The 22,454-nt window shown below is 51.7% G+C and overlaps 8 protein-coding genes across 8 annotated transcripts; 2 read left to right on the top strand and 6 right to left on the bottom strand.

The window, feature by feature from the left end:
* Positions 1–415: 415 nt before the first annotated feature.
* On the bottom strand, positions 416–1,645 carry AtWU_07417 (uncharacterized protein; the record flags this gene model as incomplete). Its single annotated transcript, XM_035502526.1, has 3 exons — positions 416–1,325; positions 1,411–1,479; positions 1,551–1,645. 3 exons carry the CDS (start codon positions 1,643–1,645, stop codon positions 416–418), a joined length of 1,074 nt encoding a protein of 357 aa, XP_035358419.1.
* Positions 1,646–4,926: 3,281 nt separating this feature from the next.
* Positions 4,927–5,439, bottom strand: AtWU_07418 (mitochondrial 37S ribosomal protein uS8m; the record flags this gene model as incomplete). Its single annotated transcript, XM_035502527.1, has 1 exon — positions 4,927–5,439. The coding sequence occupies one exon, from the start codon at positions 5,437–5,439 to the stop codon at positions 4,927–4,929; it is 513 nt and encodes a 170-aa protein (XP_035358420.1).
* A 554-nt stretch (positions 5,440–5,993) lies between these two features.
* Positions 5,994–7,719, top strand: AtWU_07419 (uncharacterized protein; the record flags this gene model as incomplete). Its single annotated transcript, XM_035502528.1, has 3 exons — positions 5,994–6,031; positions 6,112–6,278; positions 6,329–7,719. The coding sequence occupies 3 exons, from the start codon at positions 5,994–5,996 to the stop codon at positions 7,717–7,719; spliced, it is 1,596 nt and encodes a 531-aa protein (XP_035358421.1).
* A 298-nt stretch (positions 7,720–8,017) lies between these two features.
* Positions 8,018–8,807, bottom strand: AtWU_07420 (DJ-1/PfpI family protein; the record flags this gene model as incomplete). Its single annotated transcript, XM_035502529.1, has 2 exons — positions 8,018–8,715; positions 8,801–8,807. The coding sequence occupies 2 exons, from the start codon at positions 8,805–8,807 to the stop codon at positions 8,018–8,020; spliced, it is 705 nt and encodes a 234-aa protein (XP_035358422.1).
* A 1,162-nt stretch (positions 8,808–9,969) lies between these two features.
* Positions 9,970–11,898, bottom strand: AtWU_07421 (uncharacterized protein; the record flags this gene model as incomplete). Its single annotated transcript, XM_035502530.1, has 1 exon — positions 9,970–11,898. The coding sequence occupies one exon, from the start codon at positions 11,896–11,898 to the stop codon at positions 9,970–9,972; it is 1,929 nt and encodes a 642-aa protein (XP_035358423.1).
* A 2,356-nt stretch (positions 11,899–14,254) lies between these two features.
* Positions 14,255–16,612, bottom strand: AtWU_07422 (uncharacterized protein; the record flags this gene model as incomplete). Its single annotated transcript, XM_035502531.1, has 1 exon — positions 14,255–16,612. One exon carries the CDS (start codon positions 16,610–16,612, stop codon positions 14,255–14,257), a length of 2,358 nt encoding a protein of 785 aa, XP_035358424.1.
* Positions 16,613–17,251: 639 nt separating this feature from the next.
* Positions 17,252–18,990, top strand: AtWU_07423 (F-box protein; the record flags this gene model as incomplete). Its single annotated transcript, XM_035502532.1, has 4 exons — positions 17,252–17,266; positions 17,316–17,388; positions 17,462–18,811; positions 18,869–18,990. The coding sequence occupies 4 exons, from the start codon at positions 17,252–17,254 to the stop codon at positions 18,988–18,990; spliced, it is 1,560 nt and encodes a 519-aa protein (XP_035358425.1).
* Positions 18,991–19,875: 885 nt separating this feature from the next.
* AtWU_07424 (DUF1748 domain-containing protein) lies at positions 19,876–20,427 on the bottom strand (the record flags this gene model as incomplete). The annotated part of the gene is made up of 4 exons (XM_035502533.1): positions 19,876–20,017; positions 20,163–20,205; positions 20,283–20,322; positions 20,425–20,427. 4 exons carry the CDS (start codon positions 20,425–20,427, stop codon positions 19,876–19,878), a joined length of 228 nt encoding a protein of 75 aa, XP_035358426.1.
* Positions 20,428–22,454: the final 2,027 nt, after the last annotated feature.

Here is a 22,454-nt window from a genome sequence, read left to right on the forward strand (position 1 = left end):
TGGCATACTTCATCATCGTCCAATCAAAGGGGATCTATTGAACCAAACTTGTTTAAAATCTCGGCCGGTCATGGCCTGAGATCATCGAATCGGCCAATCCGGTAGTACTGGGGAATCCATATCCAGGGGCCATATGTGGGACGCTTGGACAAAGTCAATCCATCCGTAAGGGTAAGGTAAAGGTCCGCAGTTCCGCTTAAACAATGGACGGGTAATCCGGATATTCCACGGGCACTGTGTTTGTTCTCCTTGGGAAGTCTCCTTCCTGGGAACAACCGTCCAGAGGTGCGGAGGGGTAAACCACAAAAACAGGAGCATGGCGGTCTGCACTTGGTCCATGGGAAGGCAGGATCGTGTGGCCATAACTCAAATCATCATCATCATAATTTAGGCAAAGGCTGGCAAATACCCTAGTTCATGGGCTGGCAAATTTGACGCGACGGCTGCGTCGATCATGGATGCGTTTTTCTGTATCAAGATAGAGGCGGTCAAGGAATTCCATGGCATTGGCATCCTTGAGAATCTTGGCCACCTGCGTGCCAGCTGAGATAAGCTGAAGAACATTCCGATCATCCTTGATGGGCCGGGATTGATGCTTGGCGGCATGTCTCATCTCCAGGGAATTCTCCAGAACGGTCACTAATTGCTTGATCTGGCCATTATACAACACCCGGGCTGGGATACGACGCTTGGTCGCCAGTCTCTTTAGGAGATATACCCACTCGGTCCACTCGCGGTCAGAAGGAACTCTCACCGGTCTCTTGTCCGGTTCCAGTGGAATCGGAAATTGATACTTTGCAACAAAGTCAAAGGCACACTGTGACAGTCGGTCGTTTACTGACGACAGGATTTGATCTTGCTCTGAGACATCTAGATTAGTAGGTAGATGAGGCAAATCCCTCCCTTGGGCTGCTATGACCCGCGGTGACGGTGGGTCTAGCAACTGATGGGGTCCGTCGAACTCGTCACGATTAGACGGCCGTCTCTGCGAGTGATACCGGGTAGCGCCTTTAGGCTTCTCCGTTGCGCGTCGACTGTTTCTTTCAATCAGGTACTCCGAAGTTTCGTAGGGTCTGACTAGGTCGTAATCACGCCTAAGTGACTCCGCTGGGAGGCGAGCAGGGTGGTCCCACTCTGGGTAAAGAGCTGTGGGGCGTGGCAAGGCACCTCCTGCAGACACGGGAATGGTTCCCAGTGCATGTGAGGTCACTGGAAGTCCGCTGTATGGCATAGCAAATTCCGACGAAACTGGTTTGTTGGGCTTGACAGGAGCCTGAGTATCTATGGGTCCACGCTCAATATGCGGAGGGGAGAACCTTCTAGCGCTAAGGATGAGTGACATGAGAGTCTCAGTATGACAGGTTCTGCAAAGAAAGGAAGTAAAGCCGATACAAGATAGTGACAAGGTACCTTGGATGATAGATCACGGGCGCCTCGCCCGAAGTCCCGTATACGGACGGTTGTTGGGGCATGATGCCACTGTACAAGGTGAGCTTCCCCCGACGACATCACCAGGAACAAAATAAGGAGAATATTGCATTGGGGCTAACCTGTGGCGAGACCACGAATCATCACTGCTGATGGAATGTGTGCAGGAGCCGCTGCTCCCGGATGCTCTTGAGAAATAACTGAGACCTGAAGACATTGCGATCAATGATGGTGAAAGGACCGTGGACATGAGGCTGATGATTTATATAGAAGAATGAACGGGTATACACAATGGCGAGGCAACCTCAGCCTGTTCAGTCCAGACCTTTCAGAATGGTGCCTGACAGCGAGTAGAATGGGGCGTTTTATTATAGCAAAGGAGCAGATAAGGTGGGAAAAGAAAATAAAATAAGAGGGTGGACGGCCCACGGCACCAGATAAGCTTTTAATTTCAAAGGCCGCGTGAGATATGGCAAGTTGGAAAAAATATGAAGAACTCCACTGTCAGTGGCAATAGGACTGGATTGCTCAAGGCCGGGCTCCGCTCTGTCAGGGAGCAAGCGCGTGCCGGAAGATACCTCGTACTATACGGAAAACAACGAATCCATCTTGCTTCCAGGGCCAATCGAGCCAGGTCTCCACCGTGCCTCGCCGACAGGGTTGAGGGGGATCGATTGAGCCAGAGACGTCCGGGAGAACAAGGGACGATGAAGAGCAATAAGGAAGTCCGCCGGCGCAGCAGCCAGACAATAACTCCCGGAGCTAGACGCCCTGCCAGTCTTCCGTGCAATCAGTGGAGCTGCACCAGGCATACTGGGGTACATAGCCATGGATGGACCCGGCAGTAAATCGCAGCGAGACTCCACCAGCGGGACATAGCCAACTCCTGTATGTTGATCTTGCCCTCAACCGCGCATGTCAGGACAAGAAATGAGGAGTCGAAGGATCCGGTGCTGCATAGGGTTTTGGGCAGCAACCGCAGGACTCGGCAGGGAACATGCGTCCGCTGGGCATAAGGACGAGAACATTACCTACTATTATTCACGGTCTTGGCCCAATTGCCAGTCAGTCCATTTGCTGATGGAACATTGCGGGTAAGGGGCTTTTGTTTTTTTCTTTGGTAGGGGGGAAGTTAAAGGGAATAAAGTTACTGGGCACCGTGTCAATGGTCCCATGCTCTCCACCCACATCGACTGGGCCTTGATTGGGATCCAATTGTGGACAGGGACGAAGAAGGAGAACAAGACCAAGGCCGATGATGAAGCGGAGGTTGCAGTGGGAAAGAGAAGCAAACTGCGAATCACGGGGCGGACGGCGGGGACTGGCGTGGGTGCCTGAGTCCACCGGTCGAGGGCCAAAATAGACCCGATCTTCCTTTCCCCATCGGGACTTTGCTACCGCATCTACCGTCATTATTCTTACTCCACTCCAGATCGTTCTTTTGGCTATGCGCATATCGTTGTACTCCATGGTGCTGGTGAACCGAACCATAGTCTGGCGCTTGTCCAGTCCATCTCAAACTCCAACTGGTAGATATCTAGCCCTTGTCTATCTAGGGATCCACCCCCACTGTCGAGGATGCGCTACTCGCATTTGCTCTACAGCTGCCTATGCTGGAGGGAAGGACCCAGTTCAATTCAACCACCACAGAGATTTGGTGTATATATTGTGGAGTGGATCGGGAGCACACACACACACCACGGTCAAGGACGGATGGCGGCCTAAAGTCGAGAATCCACAGGGCGGGGAGCTTCAGGTTCCCGGCCTGAAATGTCACTGCTCCTCGATGAGTTGGGCACACACAGCTGCATGTTTTGTCGCCCAAATTCAGGGCGTCCATGTCAGCCAATACCCCTTTCCCGACGCTGACTTGATGAAACTACTTCTTCGTACGAGGTCACTGACGTGCAAACAGCAATCGAACTAATGATAGATCATGAATAGGGAAACTTACCACCCCGATCTATTGAGGGGACCCTTGGCTATTTGCCTATATTCTGGATACCCTAAATGACCCCATCTGAGCAAACAATGTGCCGAGGCAAATAAGGGGAAACCTTGGACAAGAAGAATCCAGAAGACAAAGCAACCAGGGCCTTCTCTCGTGGATCAAACCGATTACTCGATTAAATTGAACCAGCACAAGCTGTGAGACATTGCCGGGTTGCGTATGGCGTACATCATTGCGACCCAACGGAAAGTCGCTGAGGTAACCTCCCGAGTAAAGAGTGTGGATGATTCGTGGCGTCTGATATTGCTTTGAAGCTCACCCGATATTATCTCGGTAGTCACAAACGCCTGGGGTGTCCTGCCCTACCCACCGTGGTTTCACAATCCCACCAGATCATGCCCCCTTCGTCCTGACCAGCATTCCTGCTACCTATTTCGTTGGTACATCGACGATAGATTAATGGGTCATGGTGATCTCAAGTCAGTATCCGGACAGCCCGGAGATAACATCGCTGGCTCAATCCAGACGCACTGCGCATCAGACTTGGTCCAAATTCTATGACTAACATTAGAAGGACTGACATCCTCCCATTGCACGGTGAGGTGTTGGCAATGGCAGCAGAGTCCATGCACCAACGGGAAAGTATAAACTGAGAACTACTATTGTATCGGCTACTCAACGGGGACTCTAGGAGTTCTAACAGGAAGAAAATATCCCGTACTTGCCAATATTGCATGGCGAACCTGTTGCTTATATCAGCGCCGCCACGACAGCTGAGCCATGCGTAAGGCAGCTTCATAAACCGGTGCACTAATTCGATGAACGGTCAAAGCGAGACAACCGCCGCAAAAGAGACCCATGGGAAGGAGCTCACATGCACATGGATAACAGGATATTGTCAGCAGACACTGCTAGATGCAAGCAGCAGAATCTACTGGATCAGGCAGGTCGGTGTAGAGCTGCAGCAGCATGCCATAATCATTAAAGCACTCTGATTTCAATGTGCTCACAGGCGGACCAGTAAGCCATCGGACACTACCGGGTGGTTCTGTATGTCGATAGATGACCTGGCCAGCTGCAACTTGTTGAGAACATCGTAGTAGTAGAGGGGTTGATCCTTGTAGATGTGCACGAAACCCTGTCTGGATACGAGAATGTCTTCCCGAGTCATTCACCGAGCTCTAAACCTGTTGCTTGGCTGTCCCTGAGGTTCGTTGAACCATAGCTAGGCTGTCTCCAGTAAACAAAGACCAGAGCAAGATGAACATCACGAGCAGCTAGAACAACACCTACAATGACCATCGGCCCCAACCAAGCCATCATCACTAGCGGCCAGCACAAAAGATAAGAAAAACAGGCCTTCAAAATGGTAGATCGTACATGAAGTCACCTAGTTACTATACAAGGTATCCATCCCAAAGTCGCGACATAAAACATACAAAGCATGGGATGAGACACAGCGCGACTGACCAAACTCCGCTATAAATGCAAAACCACAAGAATCAAAAGTAATCCATCTATCATCCTTCCCTCTCCGTATAAAGTCCTTAGCGAATACGGCACAAGACCAACCCACCCAGCTTCTTCTCCACACATTCCCTAGCTTCCAAGATACCCCGGTCCGTAGAGATGTACAAGCTCTCACCAGGCGAGCGAATACCCTCAACAGTGTTATCCCGCTCACCGCGAATCACCCGACGCAGACCAGCCACATCGATCGTCACTCGTCGTGTCGGCTTGCTAACCATGCTCAACTTGCCCAGCACGGGCTCGCTCTGCCAGTACTTCAAGCCAAGCCAGAGTCGTCGGGTAGCGACGTTACTTTGAGTCACGGGCTCGATGCCTTCGACCTCATCGACTGGGTTCGGGTTGCCGAGGATAGGGTGTACAGGGGGAGGAGTCGGGCCTCCGCGGACGACGGAGGAGAGGTAGCCGTCGTTTTGGAGCGCGAGGGCGAGTTTCAGGTGGAGCTTGGAGTTGGGGATGGAGGTGAGGCCGAGGCGGGCCTTGCAGGCATTGTTCAGGTGCGAGCAGACGTGAGCGAGGTTGACGAGAGACATCTTGACAAGAGGTTTGGCCCGGGGGCCTGTGGTGTGCGGAGGACGGGGATAAAGTGACTGGGTCGGAGTGAGCAGACTTGCGCGACGACTGAAGCTGGTGGGGGGTTGGATGTACCTGTTGCGGTGGGCGGAGAAGGTCAATGAAAGGATAGTCGAATCTCTATCGATTCAATCTAGAACAGCAGCAGCAATGGTCGGATTTGAGGTCCCGCTGGCAGACAATCTCCGATGATGCGGAAGCTCAGATGAAATTTTCGGAGGAACATAATCGCGGCGCCGATAGGGTGTTCTGCCTCAGGCAGCAACGTTTCTTGTGACATCTCCGGCGGCAGCGAATCAGCGGCCAGAGGCTCTCTCAGCCGCTCTGTAGCCGCCGGGCTTCTGCATCACGCTGCATCGCTGCATCTTACAGGCCGGTGTGAATTCCCCTCTTGTCCAGGTATAAATCATGGCGCTGTCGTCTCCCCCCAATTCTCGCTTCATGCGGAATTCATCTTCTTTTCTTCTCTTCTTCAACACGCCCTGGTGGCCTTATCAAACGTTGATCGCCCATTATGCCGCCGTTATCGGGTGAAGAGCGTATACTAACTGTGTGAGTAGCGCTACCCCGCAGATCTCAGCTGCTGCAGCTGTATCACATCTGGTTGCCTGGAGTTGCTAACCGCCGTGTAGCTTTGCGGATATCCATTATTATTTTGCAGCGCCATGTCCGAAGCCTGTCCATCACCGGTTTGATAAGGGCTGCTATCTATATCTATATCTCAACAGCGCTCTGCAGAAGATCAGGATAGAGGTCGCGAACAATCCAGGGACTCCGGAGCAGGATGCTTTCAATGGCGGTTAGTACTCACCACCTTGGTGATGCTGATTTATTGCTAAACGCCTATAGCTCTGGACAATATCCATCTCCGACATTCAACTAAATTCCCGACTCTCTGCACTGTGACCGTGGACGGACAGGTGCCGAGTCCACCCCAAGGCCAACCTGCATTTCCCCCGCCACCAGGCGCCATTTCAAGCGAATGGCAACTGCCTGGTAACGATTCGCCGGCCCTATTCCGCCTGCACACCCTAGACATATATTTCTGGACGACGGAGGACGTCAATCAGTTCCTAGATCTGGTGGAGCGTCATCTCTCGCAGTCACAAATCGAGACAGACCGACACCCCTTCCCACCTCCTCCACAAAGCACCGTCAGTTCTGTTGTGCAGCAGTTGGAAAACGTAGCCATAACCGATCCCGGCTACCAGAATGGACAGACTCGCAATTCTCAAGCCGAGGTTGTGTCTAACCCCGTGCCTAGCTACCAAGCCATCACACCACCGAGCAACCTCCCTCCTCCCCCTCCATTAGGCGGCTTAGCTACAACTGCCCAGCCAGTCATACCTGGAATTCATTCCGTAGCCAGCGAACAACATGATACTACTCCGCCGGAGCCAACTCCCGCCCCTCTACCCTACAATCCCGCTGCACCCCCAGCGCCAGAGCCTATCAGACACCGAGAGAAGACCCCTCCACCAGAGGACGCTGAGACAGGAACCGGCCTTGCAGCAGCTGCAGCTGTCGACAACGGCCTTGTTTATCCTCAATCCTCCCAAATGCCTCCTGGGGTAGCCGCCACAGCAACAGCACCATCAGCAACAAGAGGCCTATCCGCCCCTCCACCTCCACCAGGGCCTGCCCCGCCCTACAGCATGCCTGGAAATTATGTGCCCCCTGGACCTCCGAGTGCTGGCCTCTCCTCATTCCCAACTTCCATGCCTAGCCCAGGTCTGCCCTCCTACTCTGCCTCGTTCCTATCAGGCGAGAGCCTCAGCCATCCAATGGGCACAAACCAGTCACTCCCAGGGCCACCACCACAGCAGCAACAGCAACGCATGTCCTTCGCCCCGCCTCCTACTGACCCCAACGCGCACCTCTACGGCGGGGGTGGAGCAGGAGCAGGAGCAGCGCCGACTCCCGGCATATACAGAACGTCAACGGACTCATCGTCGACATCTACACCGCCCATGCAGCTCTCACTAGGTGGATATTCGACCTTCTCGTATGAACAGCAGGGACCGAAGCGCAGCGCCACGGTGTCAGGGAATGAGTACAATGTTCACAATCAATTGTATCAGCCGACGGCGCAGGAGTCGATCTCCCCGCATCAGAAGTATGCCAAGGAGGCGATGGTCAAGCCGGGGGATCCGCATCGGCCGCAGTATTTTGTGAAGAGTGCGTATAAGGTGGAGCATGGGGTGAATCGGTTTTTGAAGAAGTTGGAGAAGAAGTTGTAACCACCTCCTGGAAGGAACTTGACGTTTGAATTGTTATGGCATGATGACGGTTAAGGGTCTGTTTATACTGGCGTTGAATGCTTCTACATAGTATATCATCTGTCTTACACGTTCGATTCAACAGCGATTGATTAATACCATTCCATACACGTTCACTTCATCTATTCATATCTCCGAACAACATATCACAACTACCTAAACAAAGAGAAGAGATATTCATAACTAACTACCCCTAACTTAACCATCTTCATACCCCCCCTCCTTCCTAAAATACAATCAAATCCTAATCCCTAACAAACTAAACAAACGGATCCCTCCCCCCCTCCCTCCACCTCCTAAACTCCAACACCCTCTCAACCTTCCCCGCGACCTCTTCCCCCCAAATACTCTCCACCCAAGCAAACATCAAATCCACACCGGCACTCACACCAGCCGAACTCCACACCTCTAAACCCTCCCCAGCAGACTTATCAACCACCCACCTCGCCTCCCTCACCCACTCCACGCGGGGAGCATCCCTAACCACACTCTCCCAATCATTCTTATTCGTCGTGGCTCTCTTCCCATCCAGCACGCCCGCCCTGGCAGCTAACTTCCCACCCGTACACACGGTCAACAGGTACTTGAGGGACGGGTAGACGGAGCGGATGTACTCGATGTGTTCGGGGAGCGGGGCGCGAGTGCCCCAGCCTCCGGGGATGAGGAGGACGTCGAGCGGCGGAGAGGAGGTGAGGGTTGCTGTTGGGAGGATGGATTGGGAGAGGGCGTTGGGGAGGGAGGGGGGGAGGGTCGATATGGGGTTGAGGGTGGTGGAGAGGAGGGTTAGGGATATGGGTGGGGTTGGAGTTGGAGATGGGGAGGTGGGTGAGGGAGTGTTGGTGGACCAGGAGAGGACGTTGAGGACGTCGAGGGGGCCGAAGACGTCGAGGGCTTGGAAGCCCGGGAAGAGGAGGACGCCGATGCGGAGGGGTGGTGGTGATGTAGTTGTGGGAGAGTCTGGAGTGGTGGTGTTAATGTCAGTGTCAATGGATGGAGGTGATAGTTGGGATGTGAAGGGGAGCGGGGGAGGGAGGGGAAGTACCTGTCATAGTGGGGTGATAGTATAGTAGTTGAAGTTGAAGAGATAGTTATAGTGGTAATGTGAAATGATAGTACTTATTTATGAGATAGGATTAGACAGGTGAGTCAAAGAGGATAGATGACGCCTTTAATACTCCAGTGCTCACTCCTGTTGTTATTATAACTACTTACTATAGAAGGAACGAAGTATGTCAGGAACTAATCCAATCTAGAATAAACAGGTACAGGCACGTGCTATTCTGTTCCGTGAATCACCGCTAATAATTAATCTGACCTCAGCAGCTAGTAGAGCAGTATTGAGCATATTTATTCACCGGATACCTAGATAGTCAGTAACTATTTATTGTGTGCATGTACGGCTTGAAATCCGCTTCGTGAGCTGACTATCTCTCTGTGGTCTGGTGATGATGCTATCCATCACATGGTAAGTTATTTTAAATCGGATCGAATGGCATTGGATTTGGAGTCAATAAAAATAGAACCAGTGATTTGAGGTGGAGAGAGGGAAGAATCCTTTCATGGGCGAAGGATCATACTGCTGTTGTGTGTAGGGCGTAGCATGCAGTCGAGCGCATTATTAGTAAATATGTGCTCGGCGTTCTCCCAAGGTATAAGCTGTGGCGGTCTAGAACAATGCAGGCTGTAGCTGTGTTCTGAGTTGGCCATTAGTTTGGTCATGAAAATCAATCGTAATGATCCAGGTGAAATGGCCTGCTGTGTGTACTGGCATGTTATGATAAGATTAACAAACTATCATTTACTGAATACCAATAATTTACACCAAAGCATAAAATAATCAAGGATAAGAATATGCCAGAGGACCCAGTACTATGCAAGATGCAGTACTCCGTACACATCGCTAAGATCACATCCGAATCAACTCCACCTGCAATGCTCCGACATGCACGTCGTCGGTCTTGTTCGACTGTCAACAAGGGGCTTTCCACACCAAGATCCCGAAAGATAACCCGAGACCAAAATGGAAGACAGAGAAGCCAAGAAGCAGAGAAGAAGGGTAAAGCCCAACAATAAAATCAATATCAAGAACACGTGGAGACAAGCATATGTACCTGGTCGCATCACGATTATCAAGGGTATAAAAAGATATGTCACGAGAAAGAAACGAGAAGAGAAGAATCTATTTTAACTGGTCAAGTGCTCCGCAGAAAGTCAGTTGAGAGAGAGCTTGCCCATGTCAACATCAACCTCGCCCGACTGGGCCTCGACAACCTCAGGAGCCTCGGCGACAACCTCAATAGAAGCCTCAGTAGATTCCTTAGCAGGAGCTTCGGGCTCAGTGACCTCCTTAGTCTCGGGCACCTCAATGGCTGGCTCTTCCGCCGGCACGGTGATCTCGGCAACGGGCTCGGTCTCAGCAACCGCAGGGAGGTTGGTAGCTTGTTCCTCAGCAGCTTCAGCAACCTCGGTAGCATCGACTTCAGGGGCAGCCTCGGCGACGGGAGCGGCAGCTTCGGCTTCAGGCTCGACAGAGGTCTCAACGGGCTCCTGAACGGGCTCCTGCACAGGCTCCTGCGCGGGAGCTTCCTCGACAACCTCGACGGGCTTCTCTGGGATAGCAGGGGCCTCAGAAACGACCTCGGCCGGCTCCTCGGCCTTCGCCTCAGGCGCAGGCTTCTCCAGCGGCTTGCCTTGCTCGACCTTGGTCGGACGGGAAGTGCGGGTATCCAGCTTGGAGGGAACTCGTCTAGGCGCCCGAGCCGGCTTGGTGGCCCGCGGGGGGCTCTTGACCTCAACCTTGTCGTGCGTCTTACTCGCAGAGCTAGCTGTGGGGCGCATCATGCGAGCCAGGAATCCCTCGTCAACCGGTTTGGAACTCGTGTTGCTCACACGGGAATGAGGGCGTTCGTTTCCGCTAGGAGGGGAGGTACGAGACGACGGCTTGCGCACGGTGGAAGCGGTCGGAGTGATCGCGCGCTTCTGGGTTGCAGTGGTCGAGCTCTTCAGCGTGGACGGCTTGCGGGTCAGAGTAGACGTGGTAGTCTTCTTGGCGGTAGAAGAAGTCGAAGCCGTTGTCGAAGCCGGGCGAGTGGGGTTGGCGGCCGCTTTGGTGGTGCGAGATGCGGTCGAGGCTGTCGGCTTTGTCAGGTCGCGAGCAGGCACAGAGGGCCGTGCAGGCTTGGTGACGGGCTTCGTCGCAGTGTTCAAGGATGTCCGGCTCGGCTTGTGTGCGACTTTAGGGGCTTCAAGGGTCGCAGTCTTCGTCGCCGTCGGCCGGACCGCCCGTGTAGTCCGAGTAGTCTTGTCCTCGGTTTTGGCGGGAGAGGTGGGGGTACGGGGTTGCGCTGGCGACTTGGAAGCAGGCTTGGGTGCCGTCTTTCCCACCTGGATAGTGGATGGTCGCTTTGTGACTGTCTTGGTCGGCGTCGGCTTGGGGGTGGAGACCTTGCTGGCCTTTACAGGAGAAGCTGGGGCTGGCGTAGCAGCAGCAGCAGCAGGTGCAGGGGCCTCCTCGATGACCTCTTCTGAGGGCTTTTCGGGCTCTACCGGGGCAGACTCGACTTTCTCAGACACATCATTCTGCGATGTCTCCGAGGCCGCGACGGGCTGTTCGGTGATCTTCTGAGGGAAGCCGTTGCTGGTTGGTGACACAGACAACGGACTTCTCAAGCCACCCTCGAAATCCTCCGAATTGAAGCTCCTGACCCGAGAGGGAGCAGCAGGGCTATCGCTGCGACCACTCACGCTGCGAAGCCCTGCGACAGGGTTCGGCTGGGTGGCTCCATCGACAGCGATGAAGCTAGCGCGCACCTTGGACAAGGGTCTGGCAGTTGCGGAATGTTCGGAGCCAGCGGGAGATCGACCGCGGGAGGGAGGGGAAGTAGTGTTGTTCTGGTTGTTCTCGAACCTAGCGAGAAGGTTGCGCACACCAGGATGGCCGCCTGTCTCGTTCATGATGGCGGCTCGTTTGGGCGATAAGTGGCGGAAGCGGGAGGTCAGCAGAGGGTATTGATCGTGGCGGATGGGACTGGGGAGGGGAGAATCGGAGCTCGAGGGGTTGGTCAAAGAATCGACAGAGGTGGAGATGCGAAGAGGGGATTCAGCGCTTCGCACGGATGAAGCGAAGGAATCGGAGGGCATTCACAAGGATGAATGAACGCGTCCCAGAAAGAGGAGGGACGGGGTGACGTGAGATAAACAGTAGACCCAATCTGTTAACAACACGCGGGAGGCAAACAGTGGTTCGGTAGTGGGGGGAAACAAAGTCAATGCAGGTGAGACGATGTAACCGCGGTGGACACAACCATGGTGGACAAAGAGGGGATTGGAGTGAGGAAGCTGTGAATAGAGAATGAATGAATGAATGGTAAGGGGGATGAGGATGAGTAGGTGAGAAGAGAGAAAAGAGGGAGAAGAAGAAGAAGAGAAGGAGGAAGAGGAAGAAAGAGAGACACTTCCAACTAAAGAGAGGAAAGTGGAGAGAGAGAAAGCAACGAGGCCCCGACGCCTGAGGCAGCGGGTTCAGGGGTCGGATCCGCGGCTTCAAGTTGATGGCGCTCCGTCTCAGATTCGTTTTCTTGTCGGTCTCTGCCTGGATGGCCTTACGTATTATTGAATAATCACCACCAAGAATACCTAATAATCCCTCTCTTCCTTTTGGTGGATGCTTCCCTTCCCCCCCCTTGACCTGATAGTCTCCGGCACTATTGACCTCCCCCAGGGAATGACTCTCATCCTTTCTTTTGCGATCGACGGAATAATCGGCACCAACTCCTTGCAAAGTTCATACACAGTCAATACTGATGCGATGCTAGTGATGATCCTATTGCTGAGGTGGGATGAAACAGTCCTCTTACCAGCTGAAACCCATGCCTCGTACTACGTATACAATCATTCTCATCACAGCTTCATCAATTCAATTTGACTGTTTGTCATGGTCACCATGGAGCCCCGACTGGCCGGGACATTTCCTGCAATCTCCTGCACTTCCCCCCGATCGTCTCCCTTTCCCCCCCACGCCCCTAAAAAGGCCAGCTTGCAGTTCCTTGCAAGTTGCGACACAAGTTTAGCGAAACCTTGATCGTGCATCCCGATTGTCCCAAACCTTAGTTCACATGCTGCCCCCCCCGATCTTGCATCCCTTCCGGTGTGGCAAAATCCAGTTTCATCACCCCGTCAGCCCACAAATGGTTGGTGTAGTAATATTACTGTGTAGAGATAGTTGTTGCTGTGTTCGTGGACAGGTTCCTGGATGACGCATTCCCCTAGGAAACCCCTGGTGGATCAGGGATGGACGCGAGGATGCTAACGGCGACCAATTTCCCTCTAGTGCCATTCTAGTCCTTCTAGAGCATTCATGGAATAATCAAAGGATGCTGTTAGTGCTTTCCTTTAATTACCCCGGTGGGTTCAGATGCACTGACCTCCTCACTCTCTCTCTCCCTTTCCCTCGGACATGACACATGGCAGTAGTCCCAGCTTGTGGTCCCCCCCCCCGCCTGCTGACTGCAGTCCCCCATGGCACGGTTGTCTCCCTGGTCGTCAGCAATATGAACAATCAATTGATTGTAGTATTGTGTAGAGCGTAAAAAGGGTTTCCGCAGGGCCTTGCCCTGACGCAAACAAGGGGAGACGGGGAAGCTGTGCCAGACTTCAATGGAAAGATCAAAGCGCCCCCACCCGCGGGATGAACCTTATAACGCAGGGGAGTCCGACTCAACCATGGAAACGCCCCAAAGCTGGCCGTCAGACCGCTGTTACCATTGCCCATTTTCCACTAGATGCACTGATAACCGGAAATATAATCATCAATAGATAGAAATTAAGCAAGGACTTTGACCACTGAGGTCCAGGCTCAAGCTAAATATGTAGTTATTGCAGGTAGGCCTCCACTGCGCGTGACTGACACGCTGGGCTACAGGCGTCTGTCAAGCCAGTTCGTTTGGATAAAGTATGCGGATGACAGTCAAGAATGTGAGTATGTTTCGAACCAAGGAAGTTGATCCATCCTGGGATGCTTGATCATTTTGCGTAAAGACGTATCATTATGCGAACTTGCCTCGTCGGCACCACCAGGTAGTATCAGCCAATATATTTTGCTACTTACTTCAAAGTCAAAGGCAACTGATCCAGGTGTTGTGGTACCACATGTACTTGTAGCATCTGCGTATATGCAAGCAAGTGTTGGTTAAAAGTGTCTTGGACATGTCACAAAATCCCAACTTGAACACTCTTATGCTATCGGTGTTGGTGGAAGTTGACCTGATGAGCTCTGGCACACCTTGTTGAGTCGTGTGTCGTGCAACACTACTGCCCTCGTTCGCTACTAGTTACAGAAGCACAACAGACAACTATCAAATCATTTCATTATGTCCAAGGCTTGATGTACATGACTTAGCAGACTATCCCAACAACATGCTTAGCTAACCAAAATATATTGCAGACTTTTTTCATGCATAGCGAACAACGTTCCAGTGTTACTCATGTACCAAACGAACTACAGCAACTCAGCGGGATCAGAAGGCAACGATTCTGGCATGATACCAGCATCTGCATCTTCCAGGTCATCGGTGAGTATCCCTACCCCGCTGTCTAGTCGCTTACGATGTTTCCCCCGGCCAGCTTCCACGTCGACAAATCTTGTCATACTGACCGGTGTGATGGGCTCGATATTCAGGCCATCTGATGATTGGATCTCATCCGAACGTAGCTCCCAGTTCGCAGCGCGAACTCTGGCTTTCCGTCGCTCGCTATTGACGGTTTCCTTCATAATGGCAAATGACCGCGCTTGCTCTGCAGCCCATTTATCCAGCAGGCTGTCCCTTGCTTCAACTTCGAGGCGCAGCTGCTCCTCCAGGCCAGTGTTACTCCGGCGAAGTCGGTCAACATCTGATTTGGCTTCCTCTAGTGACGTGTTGAGCTCCGAGACGAGGACATTCATCGACCCCACTTCTTGTTCAAGGCGCTGTTGCTGCTCCGTTGCTTCTTGCTCCAGATCATGTATCGTTTGCTGGCGCTCAGCTTCGAGCGACTCAATCTTGGCTGTGAGGTCACGCACACTGGTGCGATTCTGTTCAAGGGCCTCCTCCAATTCCCGGATGCGAGTTTCCCGCTCCACAACGATTGATTCGGCAGTACGAAGGGAACGGGCCTGCTCTTCCAGCTTTTGCTGGAGTTCGCCCACTTCCTGTTTGTGTGAAGCGTTATTCTTCGTCTTATCATCCTCCAATTCAGTTACTAGGGCCTCTAGTCCTTTGACTTCCTCGTGGTACTTGTCGAGGGCCGCATTCAACCGCTGAATGCTGACAGCTTGTTCCTTTCCTTCGCATTCAAGCTCCTGCATACGCATTCGTGTGTGAAGCATGTCTCCAGCGGAAGAAGCAATAGACTCTTCCAAGTCATGAATCTTCTTCGATGCTCCCTCATATCGAGCCAACAGGGTATCGAATTGACCCCGAAGTGCGTTCTCCCGGCCTACGGAGCCTTCCAGTCGTTCCTGCTCGTCCCCAAGGCTCTTGACGAGTATCTCAACCCGCTTTACCAAAGCACCAAGAGTTGCTTTGCCATCACTGAGACTAGCGTTGGCGGTCTCGCCAGGAACTGCGCGTTCGAGTTGAAGGCGCGCGGCGCGAAATTGATCGCGCATCGTAGAGATGATTTCCTCAGCGTTGTTCCCAGGAAATCCGAGACCCGACAACTCTTCCTTAACGTTGTCTAGTGCTTGGGCGGCATCAGAAGCACGCCGCAGTGTCTGGGTCAAGGTAGGCAGAACTTGATCCAAGAAGTCTGGCGGCGGAGAGGACTGGCGAAGGAGACCTTCAATTGCAGTTCCACTAAACGAAGCGACACGGGCGCGACAAGCGTCAAACAAGTCACGCTTTTCCTTCCTGGCAGCTGCGAGATCGGCTGAAAGCGCAATAATCTCTGCCTCCTGTCTGTAATCAGGTATGGATGCTTGAGTCGACGCATCGGTATTCGCATGTCCTTGGCTCAGAATCGAGATGTCATCAGGTACTGATATCCGGGCATCTACGCCTCGAATATCCGGCGAGTTTGATATAAGCATTGTATCACAATCCCATGCGCTCTCATTGATCACCATTGTTTCTCCCTCTGAGTTGCTGATAGCATCATGGTCTGTTGTGGCACCCGGAGAAGGGAAAGAAAGCTGTTCCCTTAGATGGATATTCTCGGACGACACCTGTTCGATCATGGATTGTGGCGATAGCCATGTGGTTTCTTCGCTGGATGCTAGACTCTTGGATATGTCTTGATGTCTTTTAACCGAGTCCAATTCAGTCTTTAACGAATCTCGTTCGCGTAGTAGTGTTTGAAGTGTCTTCTCGTACTGGGCGGATTCTCTCTTCTCGCGCTCTAGATGGTTGATCTCATCACTTAGGCCTATCCGCCGAATTCGTCGTTTCGTGCGCGCGTCTAGAAGTTGTCGCAGCGGTGTAAACTGCACTACATGCTCTGAGGAGGCTGTACTGGCAGCATCGAAAGCACCCATACTGCGGCGAGACCGCGGAAGAGGGGTTGAGCGCCGTCGCTGGCGACGGCTTGGGCTCCGAATCAAAGGATCATCTTCTGCGCGTTCTTCGAAGGAAGAACGCAACATGGCCGGAGTGAGGCCGGTCGAGTGGGTAGAACCATGTTGCCCGCCGGGACCTGGGTCTGAGAAGCGAACCTTCTTACTCTGATGAGGGGTATTGCAAGAGGTGGCGGAGGTAATATAGTACTCGGTGCGACGAGTCCTTCTAATCGAGACTGGCGTGGGAGGCTCTTGAGGCTCTTGAGGCTGTTGGCCGGATGAAGAGCTGCTTTGTCTCTTTCGCTTTGCCTGTCTCGTGTCCATGGCGATTGTGTACTGGTCCGACTGGGGTGAGTCAAATGTCGCACGATCTTCTCAGCCCCTGATTTGTTTTGCCTGAAAAAAGAAGTGGCTTAAGTGACACTTGGCTAAGACAATAATGATGTTATAGCGCCGTAGACCAAACCAATAGATATATAGAGTAGTAGTAATGATGATGGTAGTTCGGAACAACAGTTGACGGCAATCACCACGGGACTGGAGTATTGTGATTTTTCCCGATTAGGCAAGGGCCCATCGTGCCTTCCTGACGCGTTGAGGGACAGGGCCATTGCCCGATTGGGACCGCGTAAACAAACCCACCCTTGCGCCGGTCACCTGACTGCCCCGGCTGCCTTGCGTTTCAGGCGCTGTGTTTTGCTATGTTATTCCAAATCGTGATCAAGACAAGTTTGTTATTGAGGCACCCGGATAATGCCTGCCTTGTATGTAGTATTGATAGGGGAAAGACAAGGCGTATTGTATCTGTTGTGTGACTAGCCAATAAAAGACATTGTTTCCGTATCTTATCGCCCATCCCCGTGACGAGCACCAAATTGACGTTTTCCCCCTCAACTCAACTTCTCTTACTGCCGGCAGCCCACCACGACAACTTGGAAGTCCCCTGCGAACTGCTGTGGCCAAATGAATGATCTCCCAGTAACGCCATTCAATACTGGTCATCCCATGCTTCGCACAATGCTCGCAGGGATGCACCGCTCTTTACCTAGACATCTGGCTGGACAGCTCCGTTGATGAGGTGATCGGGGGCGGCTGCAAGGGTGATGTCATGCGGGCGGCCAGCTGGACTTGCCTTCCCCTCGCTAATCCACTGGAAGCTAACTTAGTATGCAGATCGTCAACCATTTGTTTCCTTGACTACTTTATCTCCCCTGCTCTTGTGCTCATTGTCAACTCAATTATTCCGAGCGCTATCTGGCAGATCATCTGCTGCTGCACCTGTCACCCTTGGCTTCTCGGCTTTCACTCCATCCAAGAGACTCGTGATGGCTGCTGCGCTTGTCAATCAGCCGGCCTGGGAGGAACGAAACCAGGCACCCGTGGAGATGGACGACGATCCCCCGGCGTCTTTATCGGAAACAACTTCCAACAATCCCCGAGAAACCAGCGCTTCATTTTTAGACCTTCCTCCCGAGCTAGTCCAGCATATATTGTCTTTTCTATCGGCTCAAGATCTCGCTCGCCTGTCATCTACCTGCCGCACTTTCGCTGAGCATGCGACCAACGAACTTTTATGGGCCAATATTATCAACTCCAATCTTCCCGAACCCATACACACAACAGGTGTCTTTGACTCCTTTCGCAGTCTCTACATCGCCCATCATCCCTGTTGGTTCATTCCTCGCAACAAGATCTGGTTTGCGGACACCGAGCACACGGGAAATTTGATCCTCGCCCGTTACGATCACCGACGGGGTGTCATAGAGGCTTACCGGGTTATCGCAGAACGTCGCTCGCACCAGTTCCAACTCTGGGACTGGAATCCAGATGTTATAATCCAAACGTTCAATCCTAAGGTCAGTCTTTGGTTAGATGATCCAGTCTTGCTCCTGAAAAACCATCACGAGGGACGGCCGTTATATTTGCGCGGTGAGACCCGCATGCCTATGCCTCTCGAGACGCAGCATGTCTTCAACTCATTCTCGCTCTGCTCCGCCCGAATAACATCTGATCTTGTGGCAAACCAACAATGGCCTCCTAAAACAATACCAACTAAACACCGCGTCTATCGTGGTGAAGTTGATCCGGAGTGGGAACACCAACCCCCACAGCTAGACAAAATTTCCGAGCATGCGTTTCGAATTAGAAGATGGGCACACTTCCGATTGGGTATGCCGATCTTCACCGCTGGGCGGAGCGAGACGCTGTCGACTTATGCTACACTTGACCCCGAGCTGTATACGCCTACAGACAAGAAACCATACCAAGGCATCTGGGTTGGAGACTACTCGGCACATGGATGCGAATTTCTGCTTTTCCTACAACGTGATCACGGAGAAGAGCGATGCAGCCTTGAGGCCATCAAGCTCACTGGAGACCCTAACGTCCCTCGTGGCGAGATATCTTTCTCAGCAGATGACATTGGCCCCGGAGGATTCGTCCGCATTGCCGAGGAAGCTCTCTTCCAGGGAGCACGTATAGTACGGAGCAAAGGTCATGTAGCGGGCCTCGGTTTCAGAGATGGTAAGTTTGATTTGAAAATGCCCAGCTTTTCGCTATGCATGCTAATATTCCTCTTAGATACGTTTATTTCGTCCCAACTTATTCTGATTTCGTCAGAGTGCGTAGCACACTATTGGGAAACCATGGGCCATATCTCCTATTACCGTCGTCTGGACATCGATGCATTACTCCGGACATAGGTTCGATGATTACATAGTACGAAAGTTACGATTGAACGAATCACGTCACTCATTTAATACCCTACGGTGCTTCCAGAACATACCCTGGCTCTTTTTTGGCGATTAGGCTTTTACATGCGTGGACGCTCTTGATGTTAATCATGTTAGCGAGCACATACGTGCTATGATAGACCCGCACAGGCTTGCATGGGACAATCAATCTTTCACTCTGGGCGCATCTGTTATTGCGAGACCACACTCGCGGTCCAATGGCGGGTCCTGCGGAGGTTACCACATTGAAATGAACTGGACTCCTGAGAATGGATACTCTTGTATTAATCCAAGGCTAGTCAGTGACCTGCACACGGTGACTGTACTGGTGGATAGGAAAATACCGGAAGCAACCTGGATGGGTAGTCCGGTCACAGCATGGCCGTTGTTAGCTAAACAGCGGAGAACAGAGATACAGATGAGTTATCCCTCAACAGGGAACCTATGTACAGACAGGCATATCGAGAAGAGATGCAAATGCTCCAAAGGGAGCTGCCATTGGAGCATGGATCAAGGTATACAGTCAACGCAAAATACCCAACGCCATGACTTGCGCTACTCGAACACGAGCCGAAATGCCATCATCAATCGTGAGCAACAACCCATCGCAGCCATACCCTCAACCGCGACGGGGTTCATACCCTTTAATCCCTTTCTTGCCTTATATCGCAATCTCTCCTCCAGCCAGAAACCCCCAGCCTCACATAGTAGTGTACTCGCCCAACCCAGGCAAATCACACATAGATGCCCACCCCACCAGGGATCCATTCAACCCATTCGTAAGCCGACCGGCGACCCCGACACAGGAAAAGCGATGTGATCGGTAGTTAAGAAGTATCAGTAGCAGTGATAAATCTACCGCTTGCGCTCGAAGTAGCTCGTCGACCCCAACACAGCCACAGACTGATCCATCACCCACTCGCCAACACCCAGGTAGTTATCGATCCACTTCTTGAAGTCCTTGTTATCGGTGATTTTGTCGGAGTTGAGACTGGGGCTGTGAAAGACCCCACGCGATGCCCCCAGGGTTTGGGGGATGTGCGCGGGATGAACTGATTAGCTTACTGGCCGTCACAAATAGGGTGGATAAGATAGCGCAGTGATCGAAAAATAAAAAAAGAGGAATGAGGTGTAGAATTTACGTTAATCCAGTCGAGCGCTTCACGCCAGCCAGGAAGGCAGAGACTAGATGGGGAAATAGGTCAGCGACTAACTCAAACCCAACTTAACAACAAGAGAAGATAGGATAAGGGTGTACATACTCAGAACCGCATCGAATGCGTAGTGGCTGAGACGTCCGAGCTGAATTCACCAATGAATATTAGTATATCCCATCCCATCCCAGTTCTTCTTATTCCCTATCCATCCATATCCGGTCCGGTCGAGTTTGGGTCTGTGACATACCATGATGACAGGAAGTTTTGGGAATGATAATCTGACAGGTTGAGTGCTTCGCAGCAGCGGATTGTATCAATAGGGATAGTGAAGGCTATGAGCGTGGGATTATTCTTTGTGAGTGGGCAATAGAGAGAAAAAGAAAGATAGGTAGGTAGGTAGGTATCAGGTCACCCCACGGAGGAAGTCATCCAGTTCACGTGGCTTTCACATGACGTGGGCGACTGATTGGTGCGAGGCGGTGAGCGAGGCTGGGCTGGTGGTCATGGGTCAATTGGGTGGCTGGGTTTGAGGGAGTGGCTGGTGTGGTTAGTGAGGTGGACAGCTAGCTAGCTAGCTGGTTAGTAAGTTGTCTAGCCGAGCCGAGCGACCACTTGTTTGTGGTGCGCTGCTCATAGTAGAGGGTAAAGTATGGAGGGGCAGTGCCTGCCTATCTACTACTTAAGTATGGAGTATTCTACCATTTATAAATAGTACTACGTACTCCGGAATGAATTTAGAGATAGGATGGATCATATATACTACCCACACTCCCATTCAGTATCCTATCCCAACAACTAAACCAACTCAACCCAAAAAGCAAATCTGAGCAAACAAACATCAATACTAAGTAGATCAGCATGCATTAATTCATTCATTCTCCGAAGTCCGAAACCAATCTAAACAAAACCAAACAAACTCACTCCGTAGAGAGTACGCAATCACATCACCGCCAAGTCGGCAGTACTTTGTAAATAGTAGCTGAGCGGGTGGATGCAGGATGAAACACTACCGAGAAGGGGAATGAATGAAGATAACCGGGGCTTGGCTCTGCAGACTAATATCATATTAAGTATGTATCTGTGCTAAGTATAGTTAGTTATCCTTGGAAGAGGAAGTGTGCCGAGCCGACGGCGGGCTTTGTAGTTACGGAGTGGAATGGCCTAGCATGCATATTGCAGATTATCCATAGCATTCATTCACCGGGGGCTGAGTCGGGACGGGGTGATTGTGGTGATAGAATCAGGTGCTAAGTAAGTAGGTGTAGATCGGGATTCGTAATTCATATATTTCGTAGGTAGAAGGTACTTGTGGGGTGGTGGTGAGGGTATGGGTGATGTAAGTACTGAGTGAGAACCTTTTTACAATTTGCTGTCTACCTTGGGGGTGTCCAATCACAGAAAATATGAATATCAATGCAACGACCATGGATGTTTCATATGACCGACTTACATAATTATATTGAGCATAATAGGCCAAGATAACTACCAAGCTTCAGTTCGGATATATGTGGTTCAGCTGCTGCTACTACTATCTCCCATCCTAATCCAACTAACAATAATTATCTCCAAGTAAAGGCATCGGCACGCCTTCGGAGTTAAGAACCTCCAACAGGAAGAGAAAACCTCCGAGTAAATTACTTACTACCTTAAGTAAAATTGCTTACCCACAAAAGAGCAAGTAAAAAAAAAGAGACAGCTTCTCCATAACTGGCAACTGGGTCCATCCGAGCAGAGCAAAATTCAGCCTTATGGATTCCGATGGAGTCAGGGAAATAGTTCTTGCGAAGGGAAAGGGGAAATTGGGCGCTTTTATGCGAGGGAGAGAAAATTCAGCACCGACAAAGACATCAAAAATCCACCTCGCTAGGAGAGGATGGATCCGCGACCATGTGGGGTCAACTGGACAGTGAGGAAGGGGGATCATGTGGTCCTGCCAGATTTCTACTTTTGACAAAGTTAGTAGTAGTAGATAGATAAATAGATAGATAGTAGGGGAATGTTGTGTGGGTGTATCTGCCAGATTGTGGCTTGGGCTTGAATTGCTTTTGGATCTTCCCAACCAATTAATATTGCATGCGGCGTATGAATGCCTGAGATGCGCGGAAGCAGGTGCCTGAGGATGAAGTGGACAAAAGCTGCTGCTGATCGCTGGGCGGAAACCCTTGGCTGACCAGTGAAAAGCGCGGACAGAGGCAGCAGGGTGTATCTACCGATCAAAGAATAGAAGCAAAAGCAGTGAAAGGTGGATCACGAAGCAAATTATTGAGTTTTGATACC

This window comes from Aspergillus tubingensis, assembly GCF_013340325.1.
Source record: "Aspergillus tubingensis WU-2223L DNA, scaffold_8, whole genome shotgun sequence".
NCBI lineage: Eukaryota > Fungi > Ascomycota > Eurotiomycetes > Eurotiales > Aspergillaceae > Aspergillus > Aspergillus tubingensis.